Below are 22,701 nucleotides of genomic sequence, written 5' to 3'. Positions count from 1 at the left end.
GGAAGGTAAACGGCGTTTCCGTGTGCGGCTCTGGCTCGCCAGAGCAGCGATGTCACGCTGGCCACGTGACCCGGAAGTGTCTCCGGACAGCGCTGGCCCCTGGCCTCTTAAGTGAGATGGGCGCACAACCCCAGAGTCTGTCAAGACTGGCCCGTACGGGCAGGGGTACCTTTACCTTTACTATACAGTTGTACCTCAGGTTAAGTACTTAATTCGTTCCGGAGGTATGTTCTTAACCTGAAACTGTTCTTAACCTGAAGCACCACTTTAACCTATGGGGCCTCCTACTGCTGCCGCGCCACCGGAGCACGATTTCTGTTCTCATCCTGAAGCAAAGTTCTTAACCCGAGGTACTATTTCTGGGTTAGCAGAGTCTGTAACCTGAAGCGTCTCTAACCTGAGGTACCACTGTAGATGTGGCAAAAGAGAGAATCTTTTGTTTTGGAAAGGGTGTCCCACTATGAGATTGCAGTGTATGATTTAGTATTAAAGGTTACTTCAAGAATCCTGGTGGTTTAAATATATCTGTATCTGTGCATAGCTGAAGCACCACTTTAGCTAATGGGGCCTCCTACTGCTGCCGCGCCACCGGAGCACGATTTCTGTTCTCATCCTGAAGAAAAGTTCTTAACCCGAAGCACTATTTCTGGGTTAGCAGAGTCTGTAACCTGAAGCGTATGTAACCTGAAGCGTATGTAACCCGAGGTACCACTGTATCCTGCAAGGCAGCAGAGGTTTAGGGTCAGAGCAGGGTAATAATAGTGCTTTTTTCTGGGGGTACTCAAGGATACGCAATACTAGCACTCCCAAAAGCATGGGAGTACCAGCACCTTTTTTTTTTTTTTAAAGCACTGGATATAAACAAATATATAGCATCAACAATAATAGTAGTAATAATAATAATAATCATAACGGCACTCTCTTCATCTCTAAAGCTCCGGTCCTCCATGCATGCACTGAACTCGGCAGGGCTTGCATCCGAATCAATATGCTTGGGAGGATGGGGATAGTTCGCTCTTGGCTCGCTTCGGAGAGACTGCCTCTCCTCCAGCCTAGGCCTCGCCAGACTCCGCTCCTCCTTTTCCTCTCCAGCCCTTCCCTTAGGAAGGCTTCCCCCTGCCCCTTGCACGAGGCCTCGCGGAGAAAGGCAGGCCCTGCAGGAGGAGGAGGCGGCGCCGGCGCCGGGGAGGAGCCAGCGACGCCGCCGGCCCGGGAGCAGCGCAGAGCGCGCGCGACAAGCCGAGAGACGGAGGGAGCTTCCCCGAGGCGCGCCTGTTCCCGAGTGAGTAGCGGCGGAGGTCGGGGCATCATAAAATGGCGGGAAGACACCGCCGGGAGGGCTGCCCAGGGGACGGCTGCGCCGCGGTTGTTGCACCCTCGGGACGCCTGGCTTCCTCGTCGCGGCGGCGGCGAAGGGGAGGAGGGAGGAAGACCGGAACGCCCGGGCTTCTTACAAAGGAGGGGTGGGAGATGCAGCCCGGACTCCTGGGTTCCTGTTCAGGAGAGGAGCATCAGCAGGATATGTAAACTGGCAGGATGCTTGGGTCCCTTTTCAGGAAATGCGGCAGGGTCCCTTTTCAGGAGGGAAAGGAGAGTGAAAACAGGACACCCGGGTCCCTTTTCAGGAGAAGAGGCAGGCAGGACGCCTGGGTCCCTTTTCAGGAGAGGAGGCAGGGTCCATTTTCAGGAGGGAAAGATGAGTGAAAGCAGGACACCTGGTGTGTGTGTGTGTGTGTGTGTGTGTGTTTAGAAATTTGTCAGGATGCCTGGCTTCTTATTAAGGGAGTAATCAGGATGTGTCCGAAGAGCCATACTGGATCATTCCACATTGGGCAGCTACCACATAAATATTACACGGCCATCCTTCTCTCGGGAACGGCGGTTAAAGAGTGAACAGCGGTTAAAGAGTGATCCTCTCGGCTATTGCAGTACAGTACATGCTAATGGGTAACATGGGCATACTTTTCTGGGTTAGCGATCTCATGGTACAGAGTCTGGATATTGGACTTTGTTTTATTTCAAGTTTTTTTGTTTTTGCAGGCGCATGTGAATTATGTCATTAAGGCTGCAATCCTAATTACACTTACCGGGAAATTAGTCCCACTGAACATGCTTGGGATTAGAGTGCAAAATACCTAAAGTTCTCTGTGTGTGTTGGCTTTGAAGGATGGATCATTTCCAGAATTACCTGTTTTTTGTTTTAATGTGTGTGCTGCCAGGATTCTTGGATCCTTCTGTAGTTTCTGTAGGAAGATGGAATTCCTGGTATTATGTGTGACAGTTTGAAGCATAGCCAGGACCTCTGTTTTTTGGTGGGGTTATTCCCCTGAAGGCTAGGGACGCAGGTGGCGCTGTGGGTTAAAGCCTCAGCGCCTAGGACTTGCCGATCGAAAGGTCGGCGGTTCGAATCCCTGCGGCGGGGTGCGCTCCCGCTGCTCGGTCCCAGCGCCTGCCAACCTAGCAGTTCGAAAGCACCTCCGGGTGCAAGTAGATAAATAGGGACCGCTTACTAGCGGGAAGGTAAACAGCGTTTCCGTGTGCGGCTCTGGCTCACCAGAGCAGCGATGTCACGCTGGCCACGTGACCCGGAAGTGTCTTCGGACAGCGCTGGCCCCTGGCCTCTTGAGTGAGATGGGCGCACAACCCCAGAGTCTGTCAAGACTGGCCCGTACGGGCAGGGGTACCTTTACCTTTACCTTATTCCCCTGAAAGGTGGAGGAAAGCATGTGTTGAAGAAGGGTCCCTGTGCTGTTTTCATTTTTTAAATTCAGTAGGATGATTCTGCCAGCCCATTGGGGAATCCAAGTAATAGCCTCTCTGTGTTGTGGCTCTATGGCTTTTCCCTTCTGAAGGTAGTAGTGTTTGGAAATGAAGGTGAAGAGAATCCTTATTTAGATTGAAGGGTGGGGAGGAATTTTTTAATAGGGTTTCTTGTTTGGTCTTTTGCTGGTTCCGGCACAATGTGTTTTCATCCTTGCCAGTAATCCACCCACGATCCAGGGCTGCAAATACTCTTCTACTGTATATATCTTTCACTTTCTGTTCTGTAATTGTGCGGTGCCCTTCTGCTGTTAGTGAAATAATCAACATGTGCACCAGCTTTAACCAAATCAGGTCCTCCTGGATTATAACCTATGGCAACCATGTCACTTTTGGTTCTTGGAATTTGGTTTAGCTAGCTCAGATGCATTGTTTCGTATAAGCAGAAGTCCAGTGCCAGTCAGTCTGCTTTGCACATGGTCACATATTTCCACAGGGGGAACTGCTGTCAAAAAAAGACCGCTTCCAATCAAGAAACAGACCAAGATTTTGAGGCCTGTGGCAGCCTGGGGTGTGAATTATAATAAGCCAAATAACTGATAATTTGATGGCCTTGTTCTCACAGTGGCCAACCAGATACCTATGGGAACCCTGCAAAGACATAAGCACAGCAACACGTTCTTTTTACTTGTGCTCACCAGCAACAACTGTTCAGAGGCATCCTGCTTTCAACACTGGAAGCTTTTATGCAGCCTTCAGGGCTAGCTGGTATCCATGGATAGCCTTATTCCCTGTGTGAAAAGCAGATGCATCATGTTGTTGGTTGTGCTCACACTTCCCATGGAGACAGCAATAGAAAGTATTAATTAGGTTAGTGGGTTCCGTTGCACTTAGGTAGCCCCGCCATCAGAATTTGGAGGGTATGTCCTGATGAAGGGTTAAGGGGTATATTAAAGAAATGCTGACAAGAATGGAAAGCTGGTCTTTGGGAACCAGGTGAGTAGCAAAAGCTTTCAGAGGTAAGAAAAAACTGTTTCGCAATGCAGGAATCTCAGCTAGATCATACGTGACATTTTCCTGCAGTCCAGTTCAAGATACTGGTACTTTCCTTCTAAGCTGTAAATGTTCTTGGTCAGGCATGGGCAAACTCGGCCCTCCAGATGTTTTGGGACTACAATTCCCATCATCCCTGACCACTGGTCCTGTTAGCTAGGGATGATGGGAGTTGTAGTCCCAAAAACATCTGGAGGGCTGAGTTTGCCCATACCTGTTCTAGGTCCTGCTTAACTAAGGGGGGTCCCTCTGTCTTTGTCTTCATTAGCCAAATTATCAGCTTTGCAGCCCTGCTTACTCCGTAGTAGGATATTTGTTGATTCATAGAATTGCAGAGTTGGAAGGGACCCCGAGGGACATCTAGTCCAAGCCTTTGAAATGCAGGAATCTCAACTAGATCATACATGACAGGTGGCCATCCAACCTCTGCTTAAAATCCTCCAAGGATGGAGAGTCCACCACCTCCAGAGGGAGACCGTTCCACTGTCAGACAACTCTTCCTGATGTTTAGTCAACATCTCCTTTATTGTACTTGAATCCATTGGTTTGGGTCCCAGCTTCCAGGGCAGGAAAAAAGCCAAGCTTGCTCCATCCTCCATGCGACAGCCCTTAGATATTTGAAGGTGGTTAGCACATTCCTCTTTTTCAGGCTAAACGTACCCAGCTCCTTCAACCATTCCTCATAAGGCCTGGTTTCCAGACCTTTGATCATCTTGGTTGCCTTCCTCTTCACATGTTCTAGTTTGTCAGTATCCTTCTTAAATTGTGCTGCCCAGAACTGGACACAATACTCCCAAGTGTGGTTTGACCAAGGCAGAATAGAGCAAGACTATTGACTTCCCTTGATCGAGACACTAGACTTCTCTTGATGCAGCCTAGAATAGCATTAGCTTATTTTTGCTAATCTATCACACTGTTGACTCATGTTAAGCTTGTGCCCATATATGTTGTGATGGACAGATACCTGCTGCATTAGACAGCAGGTGGATTTTCTATTTAGCCACCAAATTAGTTCTACCTATTTATATATTTGGGTAATCAAAGCGGCATCCTCCAGGTGGACTACAGCTTGCATCATCCCTGACCATTGTCCAAGCTGACATGGGCTGTTGGAAGTTAGAGTCCAAAGACATCTGGAAGGCACCATGTTGGCTTAGCCGTGGTGGACGGCAATGGCTAGTAAATCAGACCCCATAGCATTTGGGAGGTGCAAGGCACCGTCCACAAAACGCTGCAGCTTCTCATCCTCCATTCATGAGAGAGAGTCTTCAGATGGTCTACATCAGGGGTTGGCAAACTATGGTCTGCGGGCTGGATACGGCCTGAGAGGGTCGTTAAACCGGCCCCTGGCTGGCTTAACAACCCCCTTAGGCCGTATCCAGGAAGTATCCAAGAAGCTCAGCCGTATCAGGCCATATCCAGGAAGCTCCTGCAGCCAATAGGAAGCCACAGACGCCGCCTCCTCCCCCGCTATGGCTCCAAAAGCCAGAGGGGAAAGAGCGGTGGGTTTGTGCGCATGCGCACGGGTGCACACGCTCCCGCGAGTGTGCCCACCCCACGCGCTCCTGCGTGCGGGTGATCCGGCCTGACAGCGGAAAAGTTTGCTGACCCCTGGTCTACATAGTAGTATCATGATGCAAATGCCAGCATATGGCCTGAGTCTGTGGAATTCTGAACATTTCAAGCTTTCCCTGTTTTGGTGGGTAGATGGGAATGTGGCTTTTGTTTTTAAAGAACCCTTGTGGAACAGGGTAAGACCCACTTGCAGCGCAAGACTGTATACGTTTAAGTTGGAAGTAAGTCCCGGGTAAGTATAGGATTGCACTGAAGTTAATGAACATAGAATACAGTGGTACCTTGGGTTACATACGCTTCAGGTTACATACGCTTCAGGTTACAGACTCTGCTAACCCAGAAATATTACCTCAGGTTAAGAACTTTGCTTCAGGATGAAAACAGAAATCGTGCTCCAGCAGCGCGGTGGCAGCGGGAGGCCCCATTAGCTAAAGTGGTGCTTCAGATTAAGAACGGTTTCAGGTTAAGAACAGACCTCCGGAACGAATTAAGTACTTAACCTGAGGTACCACAGTAATAGAATCTTCAGTTTGGAAGGGACCCAAGGGTTATCTAGTCCAACCCCCTGCAATGCAGGAATCTCAGCTAAAGCATCCTGTGGGTTTAGGGAGGTATATAAATTCTAATCATCCTCCTCCATGCCTAAGCTAGGTTCATTACTTTCAGTAATGAGTAAAACTTAGCTGAATACCACTTGAGTAATATGTGAACCCTGCCCACATACTCAGTAGGACAGGGCAATATATCGATATAACCTGTTCAAAGTCCATATTGTGATGTCAGTTTCATAGTTTTCGACATAGCAACATATTGTGAATTTTGTGGGTGTGTGTGTACACTATGAAAAAATTCAGAATGTGGGAAAAACCATGAAGCCAGCCAGTGCCTCTACATAGCTCCATCCTTATTTCAGACATTGTGATACATCAGTATATCGCAATGTTTAGCTGGTGATAATATCATAAAGTTGAAAACCAGCCCTAACTGATGTTCAGCCTGGGACAGAAGGGAGAAAACTATGCAGGGAAAGTAGCTACCCTTCCAGCTGTTTGTGAAAACACCAACGCAGCCCATCAGTCTGAAACGGGATGAGATTGTAGTACAGTGGTTATCACCATAAAGAGGTAAACAAGTCGAGGGCATTTGCTTAAAAATAATCAATACTAGAGTACAGTGGAACCTCGACTTACATCCGCCTCTTCTCGCGGACGTTCCAAGTTGTGACCGCAGCAAACCCAGAAGTAAACACTGGGTTTGCCGCGATTCGCACATGCACAGAAGCGGCTTCTGCCATCTGCGCATGTGCACAAGTGGCTGCCGCCTCTACACATGCACAGAAGTGCGCCATCGCCGAATGCGCACACGCACAATGGCGCCTCTAGTAGCAACCGGTTTTGCCCAGCAGACAGGCCTCCGGAACGGATTATGATAGTAAGTGGAGGCTGTACTGTAGTTCTAAATAGCCAAGTGGTGGGTCATTGAAAAACTTGCATTTAAAGACCGCTCATTAAATGGTATCATTTTGTTGCTGTATTTTAAATGCTTTCTGACTTCTTATGCTGCCTAGGTTCCTTTGTAACTCTAATTTTTCTGAACATTTTCCTTTCCTTTAAAAACAAAAATGCTCATGCCCAATTCTTTACATGTTTCAGACAGGGAGATTCAGCAGAAATGCCGCTGTAGTTCTCCTTGGAGCTAGGACACATACTCCATCTGTTACATATATAAAATATATTGGTGCCAGAGGCAGGGATCTTAGTATAATGGGATGCCATTGTCATTCTGCAAACAGCTTGAAAGACTGACAGCATGGAGTTGTGCGAGGAAAATTACAGCCTCTTTTTTAGTTAATTTTTTTAAAGCCCTTTCAAATTCCAATTTTTGTATTGTCTGTAAAATCTTCAAGGTTTTAAAAAGCCAAGGTACCTCTGAGTGGGACGCGGGTGGCGCTGTGGGTTAAACCACAGAGCCTAGGGCTTGCCGATCAGAAGGTCGGCGGTTTAAATCCCCGTGACGGGGTGAGCTCCCGTTGCTCAGTCCCAGCTCCTGCCAACCTAGCAGTTTAAAAGCACATCCAAGTGCAAGTAGATAAATAGGTACTGCTCTGGCGGGAAGGTAAACGGCGTTTCCCTGCGCTGTTCTGGTTCACCAGAAGCGGCTTCGTCATGCTGGCCACATGACCTGGAAGCTGTACACCGGCTCCCTCGGCCAATAAAGCGAGATGAGCACTGCAACTCCAGAGTCGTCCACGACTGGACCTAATGGTCAGGGGTCCCTTTACCTTTACCTCTGAGTAGTTGTTCACACGGGTAGAACATCAGCCAGTTGCAATAATTTGGGAGCAGCCCACACACACAGTGTTAGGACACATGGCTTTTTCTTAGGCTCAGCCTCTGGTGCCACCAGTTAAAAGGATCTTAGGTAAAAGACCGTGAGCTGGATGTTGCTGAACTGCAACTCTCAGAGGTTGATGATACAGCTGTAGCTGTGCTACACCCGGAAGTTCACAGGTTCCCTACCCCTGGGCTGGGTGGACCAGTGGTTTGACTCAGTATAATGCTGTGCTCTATCTCTGTAACTAACAGAACTGATCACTCTAATTCTCTTTTCATTCTTTTTTATCCTGTCGAAAGGTTTTGCAGCGGCGTGTGAATCATTAGCTGACATTTACACAAGCTGGGCCTTGTGTAATGAAAACCACATAGGTATCACTTTAGGGGATCGTTGCATAGGCATAATACCATTGCTAAGCTTACCCATGTATCCTCCAACCTTTCCCTTTGAAAACAAAGCGAAGCACCAGCTCAGATTTCTAGACGCGAGCTTAAAATTCTTTAGTCGACAGCTGGTCAGGATTGACCAGCCGTATCTCCATCTTCCAGGACTCATCTTCCCTCCTTCCTTTTAGGGTTGGGTATAGGTACGCTGGTTGCTTTGGGGAGCAGTAAGGCTTTTTCCCCCATGGCAATTTCCATGCTTGCAGTATTCTCCGTGCACCTCTACAGCGTCCTGTGTCCAGAGTGGGATACTTGCTTGGCAAGCATGTAATGCCAGATTCAGGCTTTTCACAATCTACATGCGCTCTCTCTCTCTCTCTCTCTCTCTTCCCCCCCCCCCCCAATTTCAGGCCATCTGTGCATTGCAAATAGCTGGTCCTCCATACGCTGTCATGCACAAAAGCACACAGTTCGTCTCCCCCCCCCCCCCCAGCTGATCTGCGTAGATCTGTGGGGTCATCGTTCTCTCGCATCAGATAATCAATCCGATGATCAGGAAGAGGACAATTTGTACCCCTAGCACTGTGCTTGATTTACATTTCTCGCCCCTCACCCGCTGCCATCAAAATCGGTGGACCCCTTGGGAAGCAGGAGAAACATTTGATCCTGGGGCAGGAAGGCAGTGACCCCCCCAATCCCGGTTTTGTGGCTTTGTTTTCAGGGTTGCTGTTAGGGGTAGTAAAAAAAAAGAAAAAAAGAAAGTAGTAGATATTCATCCTGTTCCTGGATAATCTTATTTTGCCCACTGAGCAAAGTGAGCACAACTTTCTGAAAATAGTAAAATAAAAGCAGTACTACTACTACTACTACTACTACTACTAATAATAATAATAATAACAAGCCATTTCTATAGAACAGGCATGTCCAACACACAAGAGACTGTGATCTACTCCCAGTATAAAAATTCTGGAAGTGATCTACCCATGAAGGGGGTGGGAAGCCAAAGTTGTTTCACCTTTTTTTAGGGGGGGACCAAGCCAAGGTTGTTGAGCTTTTTTTAGGGAGAGAGGGGAAAGATGAAAGTTCTTGACCTTTGGGTGATGGACTATATGGGATTGGCAGAAATGACTGGCAGAATCCGGGACCAGGGAGAAGAGTCGGCGGAAGAAGATTGGAAGAAATTTAAAGATTACTTACAGAAATATTGTAAAATTAATGAATGTTAGGATGATGTTGGATAGAAATTAAGTGGTTTCCAGCTGTAATGCGTTAAGAGAATACGAAAAAAGGGTTTGAAATAGGTAAAAATTTAAGGGTAAGGATCTGCTGAACCAACAATTTGAAGTGGAATACAAAAAAGGGAGGTATGAGGAGGTCCGGGAAACAAGCTAAAGGAAAATAAGTAATGGAAAATCTGTGTGTGTGTTTTTAATTATTTTTATTCTGTATTTTTTTTTTGTATTTGTATTTCTGTTATTTTTTTCTCTTTTATTTTTATTGTATTATTATAAAAAATCCTAATAAATATTCTATTAAAAAAAAGAGAAAGTTCTTGACCTTTGGGGGAACAGAGCCGCGGCCGTGGGGGCGGGGGCTTTCACTCGCAGACTTGCTTATCACCAACGTCGATTGAGAGGGAGCCCGAGATTGTCCGGGGATCAACCTGTTCATCGCGGTCGACAGGTTGGACATCTCTACTATAGAACATATAACATCTGGTCATCAGCATTTTAAAAAATGAACCTGGTTGAAGAGCTGTGTAGGTTGGTGAGGCGACCGAAGGTGCTGCCATGGTCAGAGCAGGAAAAATTATCTCTAGTTGCAATTAAAAAATAAATAAAATAGGATCCAGCATCAGGATCTATGAAGCCAAACCTGGACATGGGTAGGGAAAGATGTCTAATGTTTTAGGTGCCACAGCGTTGCTTTTTGAGGCACCTGAGATCTTTCCAGCCACGCTTGGGACGCTCACTTTGCTTCTGAGTTTTGTGCGTGCCGTAATATTGCCCCAGTTTGCACCAGCTTCTCTGTTCCTGCTCTTCTGCCCTGGGAATTGCCATCCTGTTATTTCTTGCAAGGAAACATAGAGGACAATGGCCGAGCCTCCTATTGTTGCCCCCAGAAAGCTTACACGCTCGGACGCATGAAATAAATCAGGGTGCGTGTTTTGTGGTTCCATCGAAATACAGCCCTACAGTTTCCAGGCTAAAGTTGTTTGACGGAGTCAGCTTGTTTAAAAAAAGAAAAGGTGATGTTCTAACTGCATGCGATAGCCTTGAAGTGTTAACGTTTTCTAACCAGATTTCTAGATTGTTAGCGGTCCTGAAACCTACACCAAATCAATGAGGCATCTGCTGTCTGCGCCTCCTTTTTGCCCGTGCAAAGGATGGGAAGAGGCTTGCCTGAACTAATTGCTTTGATAAATTATTCATTCTGGTGTTACGCAGCAGGCTGGCGATCAAATGCTGTCTCTTTCGCCTGCGGAGGAGACAAGAAGATGTAAATCTTCCTTCCCCTGCAAAGAGCAGTGATTTAGGCATCTTTTAAGGCCTACGGGGTCAATAAAGGGAATGGAAATTGGTCACAAAAGCTGAGCTGGTTGATGCCGATTGACTTACTACTCTTCCTTTCTCAAAGCAAGAGACGGACATCCATTGGGTGTCACTGCGCTTCGGAGACTGGAGAAAAATGCCCGCAACATCTGACTGTGGTTAATTTCCAATGGGATAGTTATTTATCTCCCCCTCTTGCCTGCAGTAAACTTTCACCTGCAGTGAATTCATCAAAAACTTTCAGTTTTGTTTCCCACAGTTGATGGTTTCGCCATAAGCTGTGTTCTGAGAAAACGTTGTTTAGTCGTTTAGTCGTGTCCGACTCTTCGTGACCCCATGGACCAGGCACTTCTGTCCTCCACTGCCTCCCGCAGTTTGGTCAGACTCATGCTGGTAGCTTCTAGAACACTATCCAACCATCTCGTCCTTTGTCGTCCCCTTCTCCTTGTGCCCTCCATCTTTCCCAACATCAGGGTCTTTTCCAGGGAGTCTTCTCTTCTCATGAGGTGGCCAAAGTATTGGAGCCTCAGCTTCAGGATCTGTCCTTCCAGTGAGCACTCGGGGCTGATTTCCTTAAGAATGGATAGGTTTGATCTTCTTGCAGTCCATGGGACTCTCAAGAGTCTCCTCCAGCACCATAACTCAAAAGCATCATTTCTTCGGCGATCAGCCTTCTTTATGGTCCAGCTCTCACTTCCATACGTCACTACTAGGGAAACCATGGCTTTAACTATATGGAACTATACGGACCTCAGAAAACATGGCTTTGGATAAAAAGCTTGCTTAAACCTTCAAGCTGTTTCCTCCCTCCACCTCCTTCTCAACGTGAGGTCTTAGTGGGAAAAAGAGGAATAATAGATTCTTACAGGTACTGGTAGACTTTAAAGACAAGGTGCTTGGATTACGGTGGGCGAAGATGGAGATCTCTCTGTGAAATCCATTAGCTCCACACCCTTATGTTTGCTCCCCCTTTAGCTTTCTAAAAAACAGTTGCTCTCAGGTCTGAAGGTACGGATACAGCTGGGAGCCCCTCTCTGAACATACCAGGTGATCTTATAATATGCAACCTTGCATGGTCCGGGTTCTCAGTCACACAGGGTTGGGAGTCCGTGTGTTGCTTAAGCCTCAGAACTCTTTTAAGGAACTGAGGAACCAAGGCATCTGCACTTGCCTGGTTAACAGACTGGAAACTCAATTCCCAAATCTAGAGGAGAGTCTGGCTGTGACAAATTAATCAAGGAGTTGACATCAGTCAGTTGCCTTCACTACACAGTTGTATCTTGGTTGACGAACGCCTTACGACTCAAACGTTTTGGCTCCCAAAGACTGCAAAGCTGGAAGTGATTGTTCCGGTTTGCGAGCGTTCTTTGGAACCCGGAAGTCCGACGTGGTTTCCACAGGTTCTGATTGGCTGCAGGACCTTCCAGCAGCCAATCAGAAGCCGCGCTTGGTTTCCGAACGTTTTGGAAGTCGAATGGACTTCCGGAACGGATTCCGTTCGACTTCCAGGATATGACTGTACTACTGAAAACCTTTTCCTTTAGGCAAGCCTACCAAGCCTAGATAGGATATAAAAACAGCCAACCACTTAGAGGTTTTATTTATGGTGAAGTGGTATACAGTGGTACCTTGGGTTAAGTACTTTATTTGTTCCGGAGGTCCGTTCTTAACCTGAAACTGTTCTTAACCTGAAGCACCACTTTAGCTAACGGGGCCTCCTGCTGCCGCCGTGCCAGTGGAACACGATTTCTGTTCTCATCCTGAAGCAAAGTTCTTAACCCGAGGTACTATTTCTGGGTTAGCGGAGTCTGTAACCTGAAGCGAATGTAACCCAAGGTACCACTGTACGTGTTTTGTTAAATAAATAAAATAAACATTTTCTGATGTTGACACAACTTCTGCGTGTTTTCAGTCCTACGTAGGTACGACCAATGGCATGGTCCGATTTGAATATGTCACACAGATTGTGGGCAAAGCTACGCCGGAATGCCATTTTGTGATGTTAGTCTTAGCTTGGGGTGGCTTAGCCCCGGTCTGATCTGGAGACCCCCCCCCTTCCGAACATTTATTTTCTGGTCTTCCCTGGCACCCCCAATATGGGTGGCAGCAAAAAAAGGGGGGGTTTTAAAAGTAGATACAGTTCTGTGATGAGGATGCAAATCACCAGTCGTCAGATCAATCGTTTGATGAGTAGAGAGGGGCCAATTACTTTTCTCTTAACTGATTCACACAGATTCTCTAGAGGAGAGTGTATTGTGTGTGTTTTGTGTGTGCTCCTCTGGCCGAAAATGGACAACTGCCCCTATTTTAGCTGCTTCCATTTTCTCTCTCTCTCTCTTGCCCCCCCCCCAAACCTATCTGCCTATGAAATAATGGTGAGCCAGTTATTTCAAAGCTGGAAAGAAATATTGTTCCAACTAACGAGATGGATTTTTGCAGAGGGCGGCAGCAGCACTGCTGTTTTCAGCCAAGCCTTGCATTGTTTTGTTTTGTTTTGTTTTTACTGTGGAGAGTTCGTGCTTGCGTGTGGAAATGTGGGTCGCTGTTTGGACCAGTTTGTAGTTAGCCGTTCCTGTGAGATCACAGACCTTTCAAAGAAGCTGAGAGCAGTTGTACTGGAAGCCGCATTCTTCCACAGCACTTGCAAGGATCCCAGTTTGCCGTCCGTTGAAGCTGAAGAGCAAATGCTTTTCCGGTTCTGAGCTCCCCATAGTTACGAAAGGCTCCAAGGACAAAACCGTGGTATTGTTGTGTTGTTGTTTTTTTTAATCTTTGCTGCATGACTAGAGAGTAGGAAGAGATCAGATTGAAAAAAATGTTTTTAATGCCAAATCGGTGGGAGTGGACTATCAATTTGCCTCAAATACAAAGCTTGGGCTGGGTGTTAAGATCAGCAAAGGAGGCCCTCATGGTTGTTCCACCACCCTCAGAAACTGTGTGGGTAGGTGGCTTGGCAAGTGGGCATTCTCTGTGGCAGCCCCTAAGTTGCGGAAGGCCCCCTTCCCATGGCAGTGTGTGTGGTTTTTCTCTGTACAGTGGTACCTCGGGTTAAGTACTTAATTCGTTCTGGATGTCCATTCTTAACCTGAAACTGTTCTTAACCTGAGGTACCACTTTAGCTAATGGGGCCTCCCGCTGCTGCCGTGCCACCAGCACACGATTTCCGTTCTCATCCTGAGGTAAAGTTCTTAACCCAACGTACTATTTCTGGGTTAGCGGAGTCTGTAACCTGAAGCGTCTGTAACCTGAAGCGTCTGTAAGCCGGGGTACCACTGTACAGCTTTTGGAGAATGCTGAAGACTTTATCCTGGCCTCTGATCCCTGAGATGTGTGTTTTCAGCACCTCACCCTGTTACTGTGAACATAATTTATGTTTTAACTTTTTAATTCTCCTTTCTTAATGGTTGTAATCGGCCCTGGGACCTGCTGGCGAAGTCTGGGTGGTAATAAATAATAAAAGTTTTTGAAGCTTATTGGCTAATGGTTATGTGTTGTTTTGTGTCTAGCCCATGGCTGTGGCTATTGCTGTTTGATTTTCAGTGTTGGCTCATTTCCAGTTTCCTTACTTTGATGAGCTCCTGTACAGGACACACATGGGTTAATGGCAAACCCTCCCCCATCCTGGAACCTTTCAGATGTTGCTGGACTTACATAATAATAATTTTATTATTTATACCCTATCCATCCGGCTGGGTTGCCTCACTTCAATCCCTGACCATTGTCCGTGCTGGCTGGGCATGATGGTTGTTGTAGTCCAAAACATCTAGATCAGGGTTTCCCAAACATGGGTCTCCAACTGGTTTTGGACTACAATTCCCATCATCTCTGACCCCCTGGTCCTGCTAGCTAGGGATGATGGGAGTTGTAGTCCAAAAACAGCTGGAGACCCAAGCTTGGGGCAGGTGGATTGTGAGGTACATCCATGTCATTGATTCACATATCCAGAGCGAAGGATTCCCTTGGCATATGTTTGTATAGGGTAACCTTTGAAAACCGTCTCCTTTCTCCCAGATAAAATATGCGGACCATTTTTTAAAAGTGTGGATCACCTTCAGAGATCAAGTGCTCATTATTTTAACTCAGGCGGCTGCATAATGATTATCTTTTTTTCCCCTGCGAGGCTCAGCGGCTCTCTACACCTGCAAAGGATGCAAGAAGGTCAGTGGCGGGAAGGTAATTTTTTTTTGCAGGTGATTGTACTTGAGTTTCTTTGTAGCTGGAATCGGAGGCTCAGGCAAAGAGCCTGCCTTTTGAAGGGGTAGAAACACCGCTCTCTTGTTCTTGCTCATCTCCATCTTGAAAGTGCTCACAATCTGCTCTGCTTTTTTCCTTTCTCCCACCCCCACCAGGGAGGAATAAGCCGTGAATTGCATAAACTTTCAAAAGACTTCCAATAAATCCAGGCTCACGCAGCTCGCGCATTGGAACAGATGGATAATGGAGACTGGGGATATATAGTAAGTATGCCGGCGGGGCTGTGGGGGTATGGCAGATTCTCCCAGGGGTTCTGTGTGTGTCTGCTGTGCACATGTGTTTAAATCTGCCCTCCTGTGCTCCTTTACCAGACAGCTGGCCCCATGCAAATGCTCCATTTCTTCCAGTCGTAATACCCTGTATGTGTTGTTGGCTACAGACCTACAACCAAAGATTTGGCCAGTAGATTTCCTCTGTCAGCTGCAAGCGAGGGTGGAGAACCTTCTTCCAGTCTGAAGATCACATTCATTAGAGGTTTTTAAGCAGTGTTAGGAACTCAGATAATATAAGCTAGGCGCCAAATGGCTCCTTAAAGTAAGATTAAAGGTAAAGGACCCCTGACAGTTACCATATTTTTCGCCCTGTAGGACGCACCAGCCCATAGGACGCACCTAGTTTTTTGGAGGGGAAATCAAGGAAAATTTTTTATTCCCCCCCCCCCCAGGTTTGCGCAGCCATCCCCAAGCTAGAAGAGGGAGACGGAGCGCTCTGTCTCCCTCTTCTGCCTTCAGGGACAGCCTCTCTAGCCTCCGTGGGGCAGCGGCTTGCCCCGCTATCCCGCGAGCTTGTGGGGCTGGCGGGGGGGGGGGGGAGAAGCAAGCTTGCTTCTCCCCCCCCCCGTGAGCCTCCAGATCAGGTCGGGAAATAACGGGGTGGCGGCGCTGCGCCTCCCCGCTGTCCCCCGAGCTTTTGGGCTGCAGGCGGCCAGGCTTGCAAGACTTGCGGATAGCTGCCTGAAGCCTGGAGAGCTTCTGGTCCAAAATGGGATATTTAGATGAAGCAGAATTAGGCTACAACCTGGTAGAGTACCCCCAGGAGGAGGCCTTGCATAGCAAAGGCCCAGTGTCTACATTTACCATCTGACACCATAGAACACCTGGGCAGCTCTCCATGTAAGGTTGATAGTCGGCTGCCACGTAGAATGGTAAACTCCAACAGTACCTTGGAAGATAATTGACAAGGAGTAGATCTTGGTAAAGCCAAGCTTAGCTTTTTATCATGGAATATCGCAGGATGGCAAAAAAGGCAGCTGATCCATCCTTTGCTAAATTTATCCAAGGCTACGACATAATATTTTTACAGGAGACATGGCTCACAGGGGACCTAGAAGTTAACGGCTTTTCCTCAATGTCCCTCACAGGATCCCCAAGCACTAAAGGGGGGAGAGTCAAGGGTGGCCTAGGCATTTTAATATCTACAAGGTTGAAGGCGTCCTTAGTAAAGTTAGAGACACTGAAACACCTGGCTATGGCCTTATTAGTGAAAAGTAGATTCTTCACCCTGCTATTGATTAATGTATATCTTCCCCCCCAAAGAGGCAAGCAGCTGATTAAAAACACCTGGCATGGGCTGGAAACATACATTGATGGTTTGTTGATTCAAACCCCTGCAGCCTCAGTGCTAGTGGCTGGTGATCTTAATGCCAGAATTGGCCAGTCTGACGAAGCACTATATGCACACTTCCACAACTCGCCACCCATCGTGGAAGAAAACCATCTTATACCCACCAGATTCTCAAAAGACAAGGGATGTAATTATGCAGGTCTGTGCCTATTGCGTCTTTCTAACAAGCTGGACCTGGTCATACTAAATGGAAGCTCCTGCAGCCAATCGGAAGCCCCGTTGGACATTCAGCTTCCAAAAATAGTTTGCAAACTGGAACTATCACTTCCGGGTTTATGATGTTCAGGAGCCAAAACTTTTGAGAACTAAGCTGTTTAAAAACCAAGGTAACAACTGTACTTAAATTTTGCCTTTCAGGGTACAAAGCTTCCCAAGGCTGTTTATAAGTAACATTTACATTTCAAAACAAAACATAATGTTATATTAGGTCATCAGGGTCTTTCACACAGGGCAGTTGGTGGTGGGTAGAAAGATCCTGGTTTGTGCAGGGGGGTGGGCAGGATACTGCAAACCCCAGGTGTCCTTTGCCTCCATCCTAGAGACTATATTCATATCTGAGAAAGTTTCCACCTCTTCCTCTTTTCCTTTGAAAGAATGGGCAGTATCCGTCAATAGCTCCTAATGCACAAGAACAGCTGAAATCCCAATTAATAAGGCCTGCACAGGTGAATCTCCTAATGCCAAGCATCCTTTTCTAAAAACCATCCCGCAGGCAACGGAAGAATTAGATGAGCATCTCACCTTGACTCAAAAGCACTCGTCGCTCATGAACCTGCCACCTAGCCCAGAAGTGAATCTGCCTTGTTTTTTTCCAGTGCAGTGGTCAAGAAGTCATTGATGTTTAGTTTTATCTCCAGCTTCAGTATAATATTTTAAAGGAGCCTTATTTTGCTATTTCTATTGACTCGTCCTGGGGGACTTCTCTGGGCAAATCACGCATTTCTCCTAATTGGCTCTTCATTTCAGCAGTTCATTTGTTATGTCGCTCTTTTATTTCGACCTAAAAGAGATCCTTACTCAAATCTGGTGCCGCAGGTCCTCTCGGCATTGGTTTCTTTTTTGTTTGGCTGAGCTATTTCTGCCTAGTATATGTTGAATGTGCGTACAGCAAGGGGTAGGGAGAGGCATTGTGCTTGAATTCAGACTCTGTAGCCTGCTGGGCTACACTGTAAAGGCTAAGCAGGTTCCCTCCCTTCCAGACACACTGCCACAAAAAAATATCCAAAAGAGTTGTGCAGCATTGTGGACAAAGGCACACGGGGTGCCTAAGTGAGCTCATTCTTGGGTGAAATTGGCCGCATGGAGCCAATTAGTGCAGCCTCCAGGGGGGTACCATAATTGTATAAAGCCCAGTGGGGTTAATAGTAGACCAATTGAAATGAATGAGCCTAAGCTATCCATAGCCATGGATTTCAATGGCTGTGCTCTGAGTAGAGCTAACATTGGGTGCAAACCAATGTGGTGTGTGTGCCAGGAGTGCCACAGGGAACAGTGGTTTGCGACTGACCCTGGGTTGCAGGTACCTTTTTTGCACCTCTTACTTTTTACAGCTTTGTAAATTAAGGCTGGGACACGGGTGGCGCTGTGGGTTAAACCACAGAGCCTAGGATTTGCCGATCAGAAGGTCGGCGGTTCGAATCCCCACGATGGGGTGAACTCCCGTTGCTCGGTCCCTGCTCCTGCCAACCTAGCAGTTTGAAAGCACCTCAAAGTGCAAGAAGATAAATAGGTACCACTCCAGTGGGAAGGTAAACGGTGTTTCCGTGCGCTGCTCTGGTTTGCCAGCAGCGGCTTAGTCATGCTGGCCACATGACCCGGAAGCTGTACGCCGGCTCCCTCGGCCAATAAAGCGAGATGAGCGCCGTAACCCCAGAGTCAGTCACAACTGGACCTAATGGTCAGGGGTCCCTTTACCTAAATTAAGGCTAAAGAGGCAGTCACGCCTCCCTTCACCTGGTTGCCCACCTTCCCCTCCTCTTTGGACAAGAGGTGGGGACACTTGTGTGCAGGGGTGACGGCACAGTAGAATAACTGCATGAGCGGCAGGGTCTGCACTGTGATCTCAAAAGGAAATGGCAGGCCAGGTGAGAACGGGATGCAGAGCCAGGGTGATGCGGGGTGAGTCAGATGCTGCGCCACTGATAGGTGGCTGCGTTCAGTCACCTGTTGGCAATTGTTCCTCGGCCCAAGAGAGCAGCTAATTATATGGCTAGATGAATGCTTCCCAGAGGATGGTCCAGTTGTGTTCCAGATGGAATTGAAAGGCAGATTATAAATACTGTTCTGCCTTATCAGGGGATGAATCCAGTTGATGCCTTTGGGCCCAGACAAGGGGCTTTTGATTTAAGTGATGCCTCTGCCAAGAGGGGGGGGGTTGTCCCCTCTTCCCTGCTCCCTCCTTGTGCCACCTGAAAATTGAGCTAGGGACCCTCCAGAACAGGGCGGCAGGTGGCAAGAGGGAGAGCTGCAGGCATAGCTGTCAACTGTCCCTTATTTGGCGGGAAACTCCCTTATCCCAGCGCCGTGTCCCGCTGCTGTCCCTTATTGATGTTGTCCCTTAAATTTCCCAGGTTTCAAAGGAAGCAGCTCCTCTCCCTCCCTCCCTGCCGGCCAGGGAGGAGGGAGGCTCCAACTGTGTTGCTTGGCTGCGTTGCTCACCCAATAAGGAGTCTAAGAACGACTGGGGGGTGGAGCTTGCATGCCTTGTACTGATCAAATCGGTTGTGATGCCTGGGGACTCGCCTTTGCTCAGCGCTTCCCAGCGGAGAGGTGATGGTGGTTTTCCTTGCTGCATCCCCTTTGCTGGGTTGCTGTGCTGTGGGAACGACCGCTTGAGGCTTCGTTTGGCTGCTAGCTGGGCTTTCTGCCTTTGGCTCGGAGGGGCACAGAAGTCGAACATACGTGTGCTGGGAAAATCCCTCATTTTGGCTGCTGATCCCTTATTTTCGAGGCTGCTGGTCCCTTATTTTCAAATCTGTAATTTGACAGCTATGGCTGCAGGTGGAAGGGCAAATCAGGAAAACTCCCCTCCATTTCTGTTCTTCTGGATCACAACCCCTTCCGTGAGCGCAAGTTGGGCTATACCCTAATTAACTTTGGATAATAATGCCCCATGCTAAGTCATACAGGGGGAAAGTGCAGTTCTTATTGCTTGCTTGCTTGATTGTACAAGCAGTGGTTTTTTAAATGGTTGTTTAAGGTACTTATGGGGTATTCATATGAGAGCTCTGAAACTTTTCCTCTCCCCTTCCGCAGATGACTGAGCCGGTCACTCTGAATGTGGGTGGACATTTGTACACGACGTCGCTCACCACGCTCACGAGGTACCCCGATTCCATGCTGGGAGCCATGTTCCGGGGAGACTTCCGCACCGCCAGGGACTCCCAGGGCAACTACTTCATTGACCGGGATGGGCCTCTTTTCCGGTACGTCCTCAACTTTTTACGGACGTCAGAGCTGACTCTGCCTCTGGACTTCAAGGAATTCGACCTTCTTCGTAAAGAAGCGGACTTCTACCAGATCGAACCTTTGATACAGTGTCTTAACGAGCCCAAACCTCTGTATCCCGTGGATACCTTTGAGGAAGTGGTTGAGCTCTCCAGCACCCGCAAGCTCTCGAAATATTCCAACCCGGTGGCAGTGATCATAACGCAGCTGACCATCACGACCAAGGTCCACTCGTTGCTGGAAGGGATCTCCAACTATTTCACCAAGTGGAACAAGCATATGATGGACACGAGGGACTGCCAAGTTTCTTTCACGTTCGGGCCCTGCGATTACCACCAAGAAGTCTCCCTTCGGGTCCACCTGATGGAGTACATCACAAAGCAAGGCTTCACCATCCGAAACACCAGGGTCCACCACATGAGTGAACGAGCCAATGAAAATACGGTGGAACATAACTGGACTTTCTGTAGACTGGCACAGAAAACGGACGACTGATTTCGCCCCTTCTTTCCCCCTTCGTTTACTGTCCAGAAGCTATGTAGCAGCTTCTCCGAACAAGGTATTAAGAGACTGGAGACTGGCTTCCACTTAAAGCAACATTGGAGAAAATCTCTGCATCTCTCTCTTTCTCCATATATACATAGATATTATATATATATATATTTGTTTTAAATATTTATTATGGATTCCTAAGGACCGGAGGATGGGCATGCTCTGGCCTCTAATCTTCCGTCATGTCGTGAGGAAATGTTTGCATGTGCCTGCTCGTTCCATCAAATAAACTTTTATTTTTTTATTTTCGCAAAGGATGAAGCAAGAGGGCATCTTTGGAAGGACTGTGAAATAATTACATTTAGGACACGTTTTCCGTGTTGTTCACACAGTACAATGTAAAGTGCTAAAAATCGTCTCCTGGTTTTTAACCTGTGTTTAATCCGTCTAGTGCTATTACAAACCACTCCAGAGGCTCCAGTCCAGTGTGAATTAACTCATGGAGTAAGCTACACCAAAACGAATAAGAAACAGAGAAGTTTGTGTAGAAGAAGTTCTCTCTGGGCTGTACCCAGATTTGTTAAAGTGCAGCTGGGAAGAGAAAAGCTACCATCATGTAATCTAACCTAGTTTTCATAAACCGGTAAGCAAGCAGTATTGAAAATAATTGAGGTACCATCAGGCTTCTTCTGCCCCTGGTTTTATTGTCAGCAGTACAGAATTTTACAGTTATGAGAACTCTTTCTTTCTATTATAAAACAAGCAACCAAATATTACCTATGGCGATAAAAATACAGTTAGAAGTATTTCCATTGGATTTGGAATGAAATAATAATAATAATCCCCGTGGCAGAACCCTTTTTTTAAATGCCTGGTGCAGTATTATTCCCAGGTGTAATGCTTGCCAGCAAGAAGCTAATAAAAAAATTGGAAATTACAGATTTGGTGGGGTTTTTTTGCTCTCTCAAAATTATTCCAAGGTGCATAGGAGTAAAAGAAAATGAAGGAAGAAAACTTTTTAGAATCACTGGTTGGAATTTTCTAAGCAACCAAAATAATGACAGTGCTGCAGTGAACTTCGTCAGGATTTAGGGACCTATATTAAACATGGCAGCTGGGCTGGGCGAGAGGAATATAATTGTGAAAAATTGCATCTTCCCGTAGAATAAAGAAGCCCAGCTGGCACGCTGCAGGCCAGATCTAGCCCTTGAAACAATTTGATCTGGTCCTCTGAGGCCCTACCAAATGGGGTTAAAAAAACAAATCTTGCTTTACAATTTCGCTTGTTAAGGGGAAGAAGTAGCGAGTCTGCACGTATGTTTCATATGCATTTTATTGTATTGCTGTTCCATTTGCATTGTGGAGATGCACAAACGCCACTGCTGATCTCCCGTCATTCGGGGATCTTTCAGGAAGCCTTCCTACCCCTCACAGGCTTATGACGTCATACCATCTGAGCGCTTGTGTTCTGCGTCTGCTTAGCGCTAATAGATGCCAGAACACCCTTTGCTCTCCCAGCCTCCAGATGAGCCCTCGGGACAACAGAGGGTTCTCTTAAGAACACAGGAGCCGACCTTCTCTGCCATTAAAACAAACAAAAAGCTTGTTTCTCGTGAATGCAGATAAACGGTATTTAGAAATGTACAATGGCAGCAGTCTCTCTCGCTTTGTGTTTGTGCATGGGGCTTGTAGTAACACAGATATAACCGGATTTCCCTTATACAATGAAATACACGAGGCCAAGAAACGTGAGAGAAACAGTATTATAAATATTACAACGTAAGATGCTTTTAAGGTCATGTTTTAGAGCTTGCACAAAAGCAGCTCTGGAACACGGCATTCGTGTGTGTGTGTGTTTGTGTGCGTGTGCGTACCTATTCATTCAATAATTGTTGCAACCTTGCTTGCGAACGACCTGAAGGGTTTTTAATTAAAAAGTCATTAAGTCTTGCTTTTGCTTCTTTAGTGATGTCAGAGGGAGGGAGGCTTCTGCCTCAGGCAGATAAAGGAGGCTTGTGCCAGCGTGTTTTCCCCTACAGTGTTTGCTTATTTATTTTTTGCTCAGTTAAAGACCAAAAAAAGAGAAAAATCTAAGCGGCCCTTATGAAAGCAGTAAAAGCACAAAAAAGTTCAATCAAGTTTGCTAAAAATTTCGGGAAAGTTTAGGTATAAGAGGTTTTTTTAAATTGGTTATGTTCTCAGCTGTTTTCAATATTGTGTTCAAGTGT

General features: G+C 47.0%; 1 protein-coding gene across 2 annotated transcripts; it reads left to right on the top strand.

Annotated features, from left to right (window-relative positions):
- The first annotated feature begins 1,130 nt into the window (after positions 1 to 1,130).
- KCTD6 (potassium channel tetramerization domain containing 6) lies at positions 1,131 to 22,423 on the top strand. Of its 2 annotated transcripts, XM_083725265.1 has the most exons (4): positions 1,201 to 1,282; positions 14,669 to 14,815; positions 15,007 to 15,114; positions 19,790 to 22,423. In XM_083725265.1, exons 3-4 carry the CDS (start codon positions 15,088 to 15,090, stop codon positions 20,474 to 20,476), a joined length of 714 nt encoding a protein of 237 aa, XP_083581391.1. In that variant the 5' UTR covers positions 1,201 to 1,282; positions 14,669 to 14,815; positions 15,007 to 15,087; the 3' UTR covers positions 20,477 to 22,423. The 2 variants fall into 2 exon arrangements, with proteins under 2 accessions (XP_083581390.1, XP_083581391.1); XM_083725264.1 differs by lacking the exon at positions 14,669 to 14,815 and having other exon boundaries at positions 1,131 to 1,282.
- The last annotated feature ends 278 nt before the right edge of the window (positions 22,424 to 22,701 follow it).

Source organism: Podarcis gaigeae (genome assembly GCF_964106915.1).
Source record: "Podarcis gaigeae genome assembly, chromosome: 2".
NCBI lineage: Eukaryota > Metazoa > Chordata > Lepidosauria > Squamata > Lacertidae > Podarcis > Podarcis gaigeae.
This window is presented reverse-complemented; position numbering and strand designations above follow the sequence as displayed.